The sequence below is a fragment of the Panthera onca genome, chromosome D3, assembly GCF_046562875.1.
Source record: "Panthera onca isolate mPanOnc1 chromosome D3, mPanOnc1 haplotype 2, whole genome shotgun sequence".
NCBI classification, from domain to species: Eukaryota; Metazoa; Chordata; class Mammalia; order Carnivora; family Felidae; genus Panthera; species Panthera onca.
In genome coordinates, this window is record NC_138350.1 from 43,059,251 (window position 1) to 43,074,711 (window position 15,461).

General features: G+C 35.5%; 1 protein-coding gene and 1 long non-coding RNA gene across 5 annotated transcripts in view; one reads left to right on the plus strand and one right to left on the minus strand.

Moving 5' to 3' along the window:
- The window catches only part of ROCK1 (Rho associated coiled-coil containing protein kinase 1), a 162,384-nt gene that overhangs the window by 32,464 nt on the left and 114,459 nt on the right, over positions 1 to 15,461 (minus strand). For all 4 annotated transcript variants that reach the window (XM_060613398.3, XM_060613397.2, XM_060613396.2 and 1 more), the window contains 5 exons: positions 11,358 to 11,464; positions 9,771 to 9,921; positions 5,242 to 5,402; positions 3,471 to 3,655; positions 1,835 to 1,904 (listed from right to left, as the gene is read on the minus strand). In XM_060613398.3, coding sequence (XP_060469381.1) covers positions 1,835 to 1,904; positions 3,471 to 3,655; positions 5,242 to 5,402; positions 9,771 to 9,921; positions 11,358 to 11,464 — 674 coding nt within the window. The remainder of the gene's footprint in view (positions 1 to 1,834; positions 1,905 to 3,470; positions 3,656 to 5,241; positions 5,403 to 9,770; positions 9,922 to 11,357; positions 11,465 to 15,461) is intronic.
- Positions 1 to 15,461, plus strand: part of LOC132665829 (uncharacterized) — a 47,659-nt gene that overhangs the window by 7,123 nt on the left and 25,075 nt on the right. The window lies entirely within an intron of this gene.

A 15,461-nucleotide genomic window follows, 5' to 3' on the forward strand; every position in this document is an offset into this window, starting at 1 on the left:
TATCATTTACCTACCTACCTACCAGAAACAGAGAGCAAGCAGGGGAAGGGCAGAGAGACAGAAGGAGACAGAGAATCCTAAGCAGACTCTGTGCTGTCAGTGCAGGACTAGATGTGGGGCTTGAACTCATGAACCACAAGATCATGACCTGAACTGAAACCAAGAGTCAGACACTAAACTGACTGAGTCACGCAGGTACCCCAAAGATACATTTATTTCAATGGGAATGTAAATAAAAGAGGACTCATAGCTTGCAAAATGAAGTAATTCATTTTGCCTTTAGGAATCAAAATTCCTATCTCTTTGACTTCCGATACTGGAATCTGTATGTATAATCAATGAAAGGATAAATAGAAAAAAATACTCTGATTTGAAACACCAGATTAAAGAATATCTTATATCTGGTCATAATAGTTTATCAAATTTACGGATACTTAACTCAATCCTCACAAGTTACGAACTAAATCAGAAAGAAGAGACAGTGTCAAGTTTTATATTATTTTATACAGACAAATTTAAGAATCCATAGGAACACCACAAGTCATCTGACATCCATCTCAAAATGTGGAGGCATTGGATGATTACTTTGTGAAAGTATATGGACAAGAAAGTGTGCATGATGTTATAGACCATTTTGCAGAAGTCAGTACTACACACTTTGAACAATTAAGGTTAATCTCTACCCAGGGAAAGATTTTCAATAATACTGAAATTTTTTAAATTTAAAAACATTATTTCAGTGATAGTCTAACAAGTCAAAAAATAGTTAGAAAGTCACCATGTTTAGTAGGAGATGAGCAGAGTACAGCATGAAGCTCTAAACATGGGAAAGTTCTGTAGAGCTCTAAAGGTGTTCAGATGCAAAAAATGTCCTTTTTGAGTTTATTTATTTATTTGAGAGAGAAACTGTGCTTGTGAGCATGAGTGGGGGAGGGGCAAAGAGGGAAAGAGAATCCCAAGCAGGTTCTGCATTCCTTGCCGCGCCTGACCCATGGCTCAATCTCAGCACTGTGAGATCATGACCTGAGCCTATATCAAGAGTGGGAGGCTTAACCAACTGAGCCATCCAGGTGCCCTGGTATTCAGATTCTTTATTAATTCATTAATAAATCATTAGTTCCAATATTGTTCACTTGGTTTCTAGGGCATGTTCACTAGCATAACTAGAACTCTCTAATTTAACTGCACTAAAACTTGTAGGAAAAGTGGCTGCCAGGTGTAACAGTAATGGAGAAGCTAGGTAACTGTCAAGTTGAAATGGCAGCATATAAACTTGGCAACCAAAAGAAATAACACTGCAGAACCTTCACTACCTTCAAATCTCAAAGAATTAGCTATGAATGTTAATCAATACTAGTAGTGAAAATAACCTGGCCTGCAGCAAATAAGAGTTAGAATGACTTCTATGGAAAAAAAAGCAAAATAGATACATAAAGTGAATAAAAAGAGCTAAAACCAAAAAAAAAAAAAAAAAAAAAAACAACAAACCCTTTTGAGCATAGTTATATCTATAACTGTATGCAGTTATACCTGCAAATGGAACATGCATACATGAACCACATATGAAAATACCCAAGTTTGCTAACAGGCAAACAAAACCCTTAACAAAGTCTTACATACAGCTTTACTTTGATGGCAATTTTAGAAATGTTTCACAAAAACGTTAGTTTCTTTACAACTTACATAGAGCACGAACTCAGATTCAGAAATGAAATGTAGAGATGGGGACACGAAAAGGGGGAGAAAACCACTTCACGGTCATTTGAAAAAAAGTCAGTTCACATTAAAAATCTAAATACCTAATTTTAAGCAAAGTGTTAAAAATGATTCTTACCGAAAAATATTGCTCTGCTTCAAGCTGATCTTGTAGCTCCCGCATCTGTCCTTCATTTCCTCTATACTGTCTTCAGGTAAAAGAGAAAATAATAAATGAATGCTATTTATACTATACTTTGTATTATTCTTTATTTATTAAAGTTGCTAAAAATAAAAAGGTTTACTAAAATGACCTTTGTTTTTAAAAATCATAATTCACTATACAGTATTACTTTAATATTCATATTTGGTCAGGCCACACTGTCTCGTTCCATTTTGCTCCTACTATACAAAGTAGAGGGAACTGTTTTTTACTGAAGGTCACTTTCAGGAGAATATTAACTGTGGATTAATCCAAGTTGCAAAAATAAAAATGATATTTTCTAAGTTTTAGTAGAGAAAAGCATCCTTAGGAATAAACTTTAAATGTCACATGTAGTATAGTAAGCGATTAAAAACAGGGCACACGAAAATATTCACAAATAATATTATACATACCATACATTATATATACATATAATACCATACATTATGGCCAATGAAGCATGGAGGTGGGGCTGGAAATAAAAAACCAGGTAAGGAACGAGAAAGAAGGCAAGAACAATACATGACAAAGGAGGAGGAACACAGACACACCTACATATATATAATACACACATGAACACAATTCACAAAGAAACAGACAAGACAGAAACACAATGTAACCCCCGGTTACATATTTTCAAGGATAAACAATTCCATCTGCATCTGCTGGGTTTTCATTTTAGATAGTGATAGATTTGTATTTTCAGCATCTAACAAGGCATATAGTTGATAAAAGGACATAATAAGTGTTCACTGAATGCTGAGTGAAAGTTATTCTGGGAGAAGAAAACTACAGAACACATAATGCGAAAATGAAGGCTCTACAAGGGGGAAAAGAATTTTGCCAATATAAATCCAACAAAACAAAAACTGACAATTTTACCCAAGAATTACTATGTTGTAAATGAAGCTGGCAAATGAAGGGTATTATCACATAAATCTAGAGGAAATAAAAACACGTGACTTGGTATAAAATATACTAATCTTTGACATTAAATTTTTGAAGCATGTCTTTATACAAATTCTGAAAGCAATAATGAAACCTTGCATCATCTCCACTTCAAGTAAGTGGACACATCACATTTCAGAGTAGAAGAAGAAAAAAGGTACTTTGCATTCTGAGATGAACCAAAGGAACAAAACAAAACAAAACATAGAGTCATCATGTCTAACTCTAGTTCCTAATATAAAGAAATACTGAACATTTCCCATGAGACACTGAATACTTAATAAAAAAGTTTAATTCTGATTTTTGTAATTCTAGTGTGAAGAAACAGGCCTTTTGTCGGTATGAAAATCATGAGAAAACTAATTTTTCCACCATAAATGGACTTACTGTAAAGTCAGTGGCCTTGATAATCTCCTTTTTTCTCCCTTTAAAGATCTCTACTTTTTATTCAGTAAGGCTCCCTTGCAAACCTTTGCAAGTAAATTCTTTTTTCTAAATGCTTTTTTCCTAAGTTTTCCTTTCACAAATTGCAAATAAATTATTTCTACACATATAAAATATCAAACATAAGCAAATGCAGAACACAAAAAAGAAACAAAAAAATGTTATTTTTGAGACTTACTTTGTAAGCTGAGCTAACTCAAATTCTAATAATCTCTTTGCTTCCAATAAAGTATTTATTTCCTGTTTCATCTGCTTTTCTAGACCTTTTAAATTGTCCGCTTCAAACGCTTGAGTCTTCAATTCATTCTGTAACAATACTCGCTTATTTGATTCCTGCTCCAGTTGCAGGGATAGATTCTTAACCTATGAATAAGAAAAATAATTGCAGTCTTAAATCTCACTAATAATTTAGTAAACATTATTTGAAAGAATATCAATCAAATCTCAAATGTGCTATACTGCCTTATACAGAGAATATTAGTATTCTAAAGAGTCTCCATTGTTGACATGTTATTTATAACTATAGAACTTACTATTAAGTCAAATTAACCCCCAAATTTCAGATATGAGATCTTGGAGGAAAAAAATCTGGTTTCTTTCGGTCCCAACATGTACAGAAATTTTAGAGTAGAGAATGGCCATAAAAGCCACTTTTGGAGGGACATAAGGGGTATTTAAATTCACCTTTTCGGATTCATAAATGTTTGTGCTCTGGTCTATAACCCTCTGAAGTTTAGTGAGGCCTTCCTTAACCCCTGGATGTAATTACTCAAAACACTCCTACAGCATTCAGTACTTCCTCTTTAAATTAATGTCATGCTTGTAATTTTGATCTTAATATCTGTCTTTCCTTCTGGGCTCGAAGTTCCACAGAAGTCAAGAACATATCTATCTTATGCAGTAATCCAACTCCCAGCAGAGCCGGGAAGATAAAAGGTGCTCAAAAATTACATTTTGAAATGACTGAGTATGGTCTTCCAAATTTTCAACATACTTTCTTCCTGCGTGTTGGCTATAACAGGTATCCACTAAATCTCTTTTCTTTCTAGTTCATTCTATAGAACACTACCAGACTAATTTTATTTTCTAAAAGAGTATTTTCACCTACAGCCTCCCATTTTAAGTTTAAATCATTATCAATACTTTGGTTCCCAAGTTTCCCATGACTATACAATATGTCTTTTCTTCTCTGGTCAGATCAAGTCCTTGTCTTTCACTTACCTATCTTCATTCATTAATCACTCTTTTACTATCATCATTATTGATAATGTTCCCTCTCTATCAACTCTAGCTTCTGACTCTCAAACTATGAACTTTTGAGGTCTTACTCAATCTTTAAATAATGGAAATATCTCATTCCTCCTGTAAGAAGTCTTTCCTGATTATTCTGGTTTTCTCTCTCTCCCTTTTCTAACATATATGCAGACTGATTCCTTCCAGTCTTATAAGTGATTTTTAAAATACATATAATAACCACAAGGATATAATGGCATTTTATCTTTATTTATTGCTTTGTAAATGTGTACCCTGTGTTTTCCATCAATCTAAGCCAGTCAAGACTCTGTAGTTAACATTTTTCTTGAGATCTAAGAGCAATTTCTCCTCTTTGGGATTACAAGAGAACTTTACAATAAACTTTTTTGTGTGTGTGTTTTTAAAAAGCAGATGGCAATTTCTTCAGAAGAGGAGCTATGACACTTCTATAGAGTTGTACTGTCATAGTGCAAAATAGTATAAATCCTATGGTGTGACTGTTCAACAACTATCTGTAGATAAAAATCCTAGGAAGGAAGGATACAGTGGTGGCTTTATAGCAGTAAACACATACACATACAGGTTATTTTATTCAAATCTCCTCCATGTTTTTTAAATTATAGATAACTTTTCACTTATAATTTATGATTACTTCTCTTTTATAAGATCAACAAAATCAATACTATTTTTCTTACTTCATCCTCCATCCTTTCTTTATTTTCAGTCAAATGCTCAAGCTTCTGCTGAGATTGTTTCAGATCAACATCTAGCATTGAACACTGTTTCTCAATCTGAACAACTCTATTTTCAGCCTTCTCTCGAGCTTCTCTCTCTTCCTTCAGCTTCTTTTCCATTTCTGTGAGGAAAAAAAAAAAAGTTACAGACATACATACTTTCACTTGCATGGGCTCCATAAGACAAACTGGTGTCAAAAATCCCTACTGTTTTTATCCTGGGATTCTAATGGAACAATTTATTACAGAAGTCCTAATGTCATTTGAATTATTTGCATAGTAGGATGTCTAAACGAAAGGAGTTATAAAATAAAGTAGTAGAATAAAACCTTCTAAATCCAGCCCACGCCCAATGTTATGAGAAATTATTAAGTGCCATTTCTAGACCAGAAGGTGAAAATATAACTAGAAAAAAAAAATGAAGTAACTAAAAAGAAAAATGGAGGTAGTTCAGATAAAAGCAGAGAAATAAGGCTGTGGTTATTAATCTATACCTTACATTGTTCCAGAAAAGTTTCAAGGGACTTAAGGCTGATAGGAATTCTAATTTTTGCAATTCAAACAAACAAGATTCCACGGTAGTATAGTACCCACTTTAATTATTATCAAAAGATAAAAGTCTATAGTGAGGCTCCTTTTTTGAGATATGGTAACTAAGGTTCTGAAAGGTTCAATTTTCCAAGGTCCTGCAACTAGTAAGTTGTACAGACATGATTCAAACTTAGTAAGTCTGCTTTTCCATTCTTGGAGACTGCCCTCTAGGTAACAAAATAGAAACAATTAGAATGGAACTTCCTCATCTTTCCCTCCAAACCTACAAACTTAGCCATACCAGTAATCATTGCCTCTTAATTCCCATCTCTAATCAAATACAAATCCATCCACTTCTGTTCTGGACTTTGTTCCTTCAATTATTTCATTTCTTCCCTGCCTCAACAATTTCCTTCTCCTAACTGAATCATTCTCACCAACATAATAATCTCATTTATTATCTCCCTTCCTAAAATATCCTCTACTGCTCTCACATTCCTCTTTAGCTACTATTCCATCTCTGTTCAGAAACTTCTGGAAGAACTTCCTGTCTCCAGTGCCTCCACTTACTGTCTCCAGTGCCTCATCTACTATACATTTACTACTTTCCCTTTTGGCCTCCATCTCCACCATTCCACTGAAACTGCTTTGTATGATAACCAGTGAGTGAGGTCCATCCTGCAAAATTCAGAAGACACACAAATGTCTGGGTCTTCATCTTTACTGACCTTAATAGAATTCGTATATTGAATAACTTCCTCATTTTTTTTCAATATTTTACTCTTTGAAATTCTAACACCATACTTACTTGGTGTTCCTGCAACCCCCTTTGACTGTTATTGGTTTCCTTTGTAACATTTGGAAAATGTTAGACTACCCAAGGGCTCTGCTATGATTCCATTTCTATTCTGCCCTATTTCCCCTTAGGAGGTTCTGTGCATGACTGTATAACTCCTGCTCTCCTCTGAGCTCCAGACTCATATATATTTGACATTTCCACTTAGATATCTAACACGGTTTTCAAAGTTAACATATCTAAAATAGACACCTTTATTTCCCTCCCATCCCAAACCACTCATCCCATCCCAGTCATCTCAATGTCAAAACATATTAACATCCATCCAGTTGTTAAAATTAACCCCCCCCCCCCCATAAAAAAAGAGCCAGAGCCTTTCTTGGTTCCTTTTTTTAATTTCCATCCAATTCATCACCAACTCTTACCCTCTTACCCTTTGTATCTACATTTCTTTCATGCTCTACTACCACTAATCCCTACACATTATGTAGCCTTCTAGTTGATCTCCATTTTTAAACTGTTCTCTCTCTCAAAAGCATTCTCCATACAGCAGGAGTGGTCTTTCAAAAACATATGTTACACATGCCAGCACAGCTCAAAACACTACAATGGCTTCCCACTATTCTTAGAATAAGAGTATTGAACTTATCATCTCTTCTGCCTGGAACATACTTTCTCCTGGATGGTTCACTTTGCCTCAAATATTATTAGTTCAGAGAGGCCTTTCCTCAGAACCCCATCTAACATAGCAATACTTAGAAACTATCACACTGTATGTATTTTCTTCATATTAATGATTACAATCTGCACTGATTTTCATTTATTTGCTTTTTTTGATTATCTCTACCATCAGAAAATAATCTCTAAGAGGAAGGATTCTTGTCTTATTCTATGCTATATATTCCCAGGTGTGCCTGGCCTATAGTAGGCAGTCAACAAGTAATGTACATGAAAGAAATAAAAGTAGTTTAATATGGCTGAAGCACACCAGTTATGTGAAGTACACATAACAAAGTGCAGAGTAGTAAGACTATAAAGATGGGTAAGTGCCAACTCAAAGGCTCTTTATGTCCTGAGGAGTTTGACGGGTGCCTTGCAAACAATGAAAAGCCACAAAGGACTGGCACAGTAAGATTTAAATTTCAAAAGGATCATTCTGGCTTAAATGAGAACAATAGATTGATGAGCAGAACAACTGGCAGAGTAATAATTAAACAGATCAAGCAAATGATGATGTCACCATGAACTAAAAGAGAAAAGGAAAGGAGGAATATATTGTATATATCATTTGGAAGTAGAATTGCTGAATGATTCCCAGATTTCTGGCTTGGATACCTGGATGCTAAATATCACCACCCTTAGCCATAACAGTATTTCCCATTTATTAAAAGCCTTCTATGTACAGGCACTTTATATGCATTTTTTCCATCTAATATCTTTTTAATAATCACCACAGAGTAGGTAAGAGGCAAAACAGATTTGTTTGATTCCAAGCCTGGGCTGCTAAAAACTATACAGCCATTAACTAGGATCATGAGAATAAGAGATTAAAGCAGGTCTGACAGATAGGATCCTAAGTTTCCCCTTGAATGAGCAGAATTTAAAGTGTTAAGTGACACTTCCAGATTGTAGCAGGTTACAAAGTAAGTGCAAGGTGAAAAAAGGCAAACTCTTCTTTTAAAAGTTTGGCTATAAAGAAATGGAATAAAACAGTGGCAGTTAGTAAGAATCAGAGATTACTGCAAGGGTTTGTCTATTTATTTATTTATTTGTTTATAAAGGAAGATACTTGCACATGCTCACAAAATTAAAAAAAATTTTTTTAATGTTTATTTTTGAGACACACACACACAGAGCGTTGAGCGGGGGAGGGGCAGAGAGAGATGGAGACACAGAATCTGAAGCAGACTCCAGGTTCTGAGCTGTCAGCACACAGCCTGACGTGGGGCTCTCACTCATAAACCACGAGATCATGACCTGAAGGTAAGTTGGATGCTTATCTGACTGAGCTACCCAGGCATCCTGCATGCTCAAAAAATTTTATCTATCTATCTATCTATGTATAATGGAAGAGACTTGCACATGTTCACAACAAGAAAGGATTCAGTGGAAGAGAAAAGGTTAAGGATGAAGAAAAAAAAAAAAGATAGTTAAGATGAGATAAGATGAGGCTAGATCTGAGTACAGCTAGCACATATTAGTCAAACAAGAAGACGGTTAATATCTTTAAAAAATTTTTTTTAATGTTTATTTACTTTTGAGAGAGACAGAGCGCGAGCAGGGGAGGGGCAGAAAAAGGGAGACACAGAATCCCAAGCAGGTTCCAGGCTCCGAGCTGTCAGCACAGAGCCTGACACAGGGCTCGAACCCATAAACTGTGAGACCATGACCTGAGCAGAAGTCAGATACTTAACCGACTGAGCCATCCAGGTGCCCCGAGGATCAGTATCTTCTGACAGGAAAGAAAATGAAGATGGGTAAAGAAGTAGGATAGGCTGATTAAGTAAGAGAACAAGACTTTGAGGCGTTCTCACCTATGCTTTCATGATTTCTTTTTTAAATAGGAGAAAAGTTCACCTAACAGTAGATGGATAAAGAAATGACATACAAAGCTTGAGAACAGAAGTAAAAGTCTGAGAGAAAGAAAACAGTAAGTGATATACTAAAAAACTAACAGCTCGCCTGAGGTTGGAGATAATGCATTGGGCTAACCCTCTCTGAAGAACTTATCTGATGTGAAGAAAGGAACTCATTAGTTTGATCTAGGGTTGTGTTTAGAGTCATAGTAAAGTGGAAACACAAAGGAATTGGAAAATTGAGGATACTAAACAAGAAAGAAGATGAACTAACAGACAATGATTTTCAGAATGGATCAGGAAGAAAATAAAGGAAAGGGCTAATAAAAACTGGGAGAAAAGAGAGATTCCACTGATATTGATAGAGAATGGAGGATAATAGAGTGAGGGAAATAGAAGGTAAAATTGTGATTAAAAAAAATGGAAGGTATCCAAAGTGAAAAAGGGAGAATCCTTTTACTGAATGACAATTTATAATTTTTAAGTGTTTATACTACTATAAAGTGAAATTTTAAACAAAACCAGTTTTTTTTGGTAGGCATTATTTAAAAATTACTCATATAGAAAATATGAAAACCAACACTTACCACACATTGCAACAGACTTTGCCTCTTCAATAGACTGATGTTTGTCAGTTAAACGAGCTTTGGTTACTTTATGTTCATTTACCTCTTGTTCTAACCTTTGTTGTAATGATTTAAGCTTATAGTTTAAATCTATCTCTAAATTATTCTTTTCCTGTAAAATGAAAATAACTTATGTAATACACTAGGCAAAAGACACATTGTTAAATCTTACATTATGTAATATTCCATAAGAGACAATATATGAATCACACTGGCCTGAAATGTGATACTGTATTTACTTAAATATTTTTATTTAGAACATTTATACTTTCTTGTATATTTCACATTATCTATCATGTCTTACTTTAAAAATCATGATAAGCTCATATAATTAAAAGCAAAATATCACCACCTCCTTCCCCCAGAAGGGTTTTGGTGGTAGTTGTATTCAGGAGGGTTCACTGCTAGAATCAGAAATGAATAGGACAATTCTTTAGTTCATTGAAACATTTTTGCTGCCGCTTACAAAAAATTAAATTCAGATTTAAAACTATTAATTTACAGTTAAATTAAATGTACACCCAGATTTACATTGCCTTGACTAAAGGACAAGTCAAAATGTATTCCATTTCTGTTTGGGTGCATCTTCTACTCTTCTTTCTTTCATCCTACAACCACAGTTATACCAGGCTTAGACATACTACTCTATTACAAAACATGTCCAAAGGACAGATAAGTGGTACATTTTCTGATCATTTATCTGAGGATCTAGTAAACCCACATTTAGGGAGGAAGTGAAAAAGTGAAAGATCTACATATTATCTATTTAATACTTTTCTTAGCAAGGTAAGGACAGAGGATAACCAATGACAGTTTTTGACTGGTAAGAAAACTATACGCAAGGGCCAATCACTTTATGCTATTTTCTATTTTGCTAACTACTACCAACAAAATGGAAAAAGCACACATGATCTACCATATACCTATCCTTTGTTTTCCTTCTTCATAAGGCTAGTAACATTCAGCATCTTCATTTTACCCAAGTACAAAAAACTGGGGGAAAAAATTCTACATGAAAAGATATTTCCAAACGAAAGTAATTTGTGATGATTCGATAATAGGAAACATCTAATACCCTTCAAAGTTAAAAACAAACAAAAATAACACAATAAAAAGCCCTAAGTAAGACACACACACACACTCCCACAAAACCACTACTGATCATAAAGATTTTTAGAAATGCAAGTATATAGGTGTGGCTGGGTGGCTCCGTCAAGTAAAAGGTCCGATTCTTGATTTGGCTCACTCAGATCATTATCTCATGGTCATGAGATCGAGCCCCACAGCAGGCTCCTCACTGGGTATGAAGCCTGCTTAAGATTCTTTCTCTCTCTCTCTCTCTCTCTCTCTCTCTCTCTCTCTCCCTCCCTCCCTCCCTCCATCCTTCTGCCCCTCTCTCCTGTTCATGTACACATGCTCTCGCTCTCTCTCTCAAAAAAAAAAGCAAGTATATAACATCAGGAATGAATGCTATTTTATAAAAACATGTTATAGTATTTGGTAGCCAAGTACATATATCTCAAAATTGGTACACGTTAAGTCATTTACCTTTTCTGAGTGATTAAGCATGTCTTGAGCTTCTTTTCTTTCTCCTTCCACTCTTTCAAGATTATGCTTGAGATGCTTTACCTCTTCTTGTAAAGATGTAATTCGAGCTATCAAGTGAGAAAAAAGTTCAAGTCACAAAGCCATCAAAAGAAATGTCTTTTTTTCAGCATGACCATTAAGATAAAAAAGTTTTAAATTTCCTGATTAGGTAGAATTTATTAAATTATAAAATATTAAAATTATAAATTATTAAATACTAAAATTTTATAATTCATTAATTTAAGAATATTTTGTAATATATATAATAACTACAATATATAGTAGTAAATATGTTACTGCTAATTGGAGACCATTCAGTACATATTCCTAACTTCACAAATGGTCAAAGAGATGAAGCTTGAGCTTTATTCTGAAATTAGATATGAGTCCTTATTCAGTGTTCTTTTTCACCATGTTAAGAATAAGAATCTTTAGTTAATTGAGGCAAGTATTTAAGTTTTCTTTATGGGCCAGACATTCTGAAAAGTGTTTACTCTTTTTTTAAATATAACTTTATTTTTTTAATTTACATCCAAGTTAGCATATAGCGCAACAATGATTTTCAGGAGTAGATTCCTCAATGCCCCTTACCCATTTAGCCCATCCTCCCTCCCAGTGTTTAATTACTCTTAAACTTAGTGAAACCATACTCTAAAACATGCTTTAGGCTTATAGATTTTTAATGCATAAGTATTTAACAAACACAAATTTAATACATAAACACAGAATCTAACATTAATGAATATAATTATATTGTAAGTAAGAATCTATTTTCTTATTTTGTAATTCAAAGTAACCTAGGATTTGGTAAGGAAATGGATAAAGTGCCCCAGAAGGACCAGGAACAATCCTGTACTTTTCAAACTTCAATGTTTAACTTATTGGACCTGCCACAGACTTCAGTGCAGTCTAGCTGCGTCTGTATTTTAGTGTTTCTGAATTAGCTTTTTTTTTTTTAAGTTTATTTTATTTATTTTGAGATAGAGTGTGTACAAGCAGGGGAGGGACAGAGAAAGAAGAGAGAGAATTCCAAGCAGGCATTGTGCTGTCGGTGCAGAGCCCGAGGCGGGGCTCGAACTCATGAATCTCCCTTCCCTGCTCTCTCTCTCAAAAATAAAATTAAAAAATTTTTTTAAAAAACTAAAAATACGTCATTGTTAAAAAATACTAATAAACGTCATTTGGGCTTCAGCGAGTCATAATCCTTGGCTGGGTGGAGGGGTCTTGCCTCCATGTTTTGGCTGATGACTGATCAGGGTAGTGATTGCTGAAGGTTGGGTGACTGGTAATTTCTTAAAATAAGACAATAACAAAGCTTGCCACATGGATCAAATCTTCCTTTCACAAACAATTTCTCTGTAGCAAGTGATGCTGTTTGAAACCATTTTACCCACAGGACTTCTTTCCAAACTAGAGTCAATCCTCTCAAACCCTGCTGCTGCTTTATCTACTAAGTTTGCATAATATTCTAAATCCTTTGTTGTCATTTCATCAATTTCCACAGCATCTTCACCAGTAGATTCGATCTCAAGAAACCACTTTCCTTGCTCATCCATTAGAAGCAACCCCTCATCCAATTTTTATCATGAGATTACAGCAATTCAGTCACATCTTCAGTGACTTCTTCCATTGAAGTTTTAAATCCCTCAGAGTCATCCATGAGCACTGGAATCTTCTTTCCAAACTCCTGTTAATACTGATATTCTGACCTCTTCCCCATGAATCATGAATATTCTTAATGGCACCTAGAATGGTGAATCCTTTCCAGAAGGTTTTCCACTGACTTTGCCCAGATCCATCATAGGAATCACTATGTATGGCAGTTAAACAGCCTCACAAAATTATTTCTTAAATAGTAAGACTTGAAAGTCAAAATTACTCCTTGATCCCCAGACTGCAGAATGGATATTGTATTGAAAACAACATTCATCTCATTGTACATCTCTATCAGAGCTCTTGGGTGACCAGGTGCGTTGTCAATGAGCAGTAATATTTTGAAACCAGTCTTTTATTCTTAGCAGTAGGTCTCAACAATGGGCTTAAAATATTCAGTAAACCATGGCATAAACAGATTGCTGTCATCAGGCTTTGCTGTTCCATTTGTAGACCACAGGCAGAGCAGATTTAGCATAATTCTTCTGGGCTCTATGATTTTCAGGATGGCAAATGAGCACTGGCTTCAACTTAAAGTCAGCAGCTGTATTAGCCCCTAACAAGAGAATCTCTGAAGCTTTAAAGCCAGGCAGTGACTTCTCTCTAGCTATGAAAAGACTAGATGGATTGTACGAGAAAAGTCATTTCACCTCTATTGAAAATCTGTTGTTTAGTGTAGCCATCTCAAGTAATGATCCTAGCTAGATCTGGATAACTTGCTGCTTCACCTTGGCTCTTTAATGTAATGGAGATGGCTTCTTCCCTTAGAACTCTGCTAGCTTCCAACTTTTCTTCTGCAGCTTCCTAACATCTCTCAGCCTTCACAGAATTGAAGAGAGTTTGGGCCTTGCTCTGGATTAGGCTTTGGCTTAAGGGAATGTTGTGGCTGGTTTGATTTTCTATCCAGACCACTAAAACTTTTTCTGTTTGAGCAAAAGGCTGTCATGTATTCACTGGAGTAGCACTTTTAATTTCCTTCAAGATCTTTTCCTTTGCACTCACAACATGGCTTACAATTACATGACAGCTTTCAGTCTATCATGGCTTTCTTTTTTTTTAATTTTTTTTTTTTTTAACGTTTATTCATTTTTGAGACAGAGAGAGACAGAGCATGAACAGGGGAGGAGCAGACAGAGAGGGAGACACAGAATCTGAAACAGGCTCCAGGGGGCGCCTGGGTGGCGCAGTCGGTTAAGCGTCCGACTTCAGCCAGGTCACGATCTCGCGGTCTGTGAGTTCCAGCCCCGCGTCAGGCTCTGGGCTGATGGCTCGGAGCCTGGAGCCTGTTTCCGATTCTGTGTCTCCCTCTCTCTCTGCCCCTCCCCCGTTCATGCTCTGTCTCTCTCTGTCCCAAAAATAAATTAAAAAAAACGTTGAAAAAAAAAAAAAAAAACAGGCTCCAGGCTCTGAGCTGTCAGCACAGAGCCCGACGCGGGGCTCGAACTCACGGACCATGAGATCATGACCTGAGCTGAAGTCGGACGCTTAACCGACCGAGCCACCCAGGCGCCCCTATCATGGCTTTCGAAATGCCTTCCTCACTAATTGTAATCATTCCTGGCTCTTGATTTAAAGTGAGAGATATGTGACTTTTCATTCCCACTGAACACTTATGAGGCCACTACAGGGTATTTTATTAATTGGCCTAATTTCAATATTGCCATGTCTCAAAGAATAGAGAGGCCCAAAGAGAGGAGGAGGAGAGATATAGGAGAATGGCTGGAAGGTGGAGTAGTCAGAACACACTCATTTATTAAGTTTGTGGTCTTACATAGGTGTGGTCCACGGCACCCCCAAACAATTACAATAGTAACACCAAAGATCACTGATCAGAGATCACCATAATAAATATAATAATGTGACACAGAGAACATGAAATAAACAAATGCTGTTGGAAAAATGGTGCTTAAAGACTCACTCAATGCAGGGCTGCCACAATGTTCAATATGTAAAAAAAATGCAGTATCAGCGAAGTGCAATAAAGCACAGTGTATAAAATGTGGTATGACTATACCTGGGATGTATTTACAAAAGGTAAACAAACTGTATGGCTCTGCCATTCCTAAGTGTATACTAACAAAATGCACAGGAATGTTTACCAAAAAAACATGTACAAGAAAATACCTATAAACATTAATCATAATAGCCCCCAAATGGAAATAATTGCAGTATCCATTCACCACAGACTGCTGTGGCCATACATAATAAATGGAATCCTACATAGCAAGAAAAAACTATTGCCATATACAACAATATAGATGAAAATTTTAAACATAAGGGTAATGAAACAAACCAGATACAAAGGAGTGTTTGCTGCATGATTCTATTCATAAAATTCAAAAACAAGCAAAATTAATTTATAGTGTTAAAAGTCAGAACAATGATTACTTGGGAAGAAAGGGGTTAGTGACT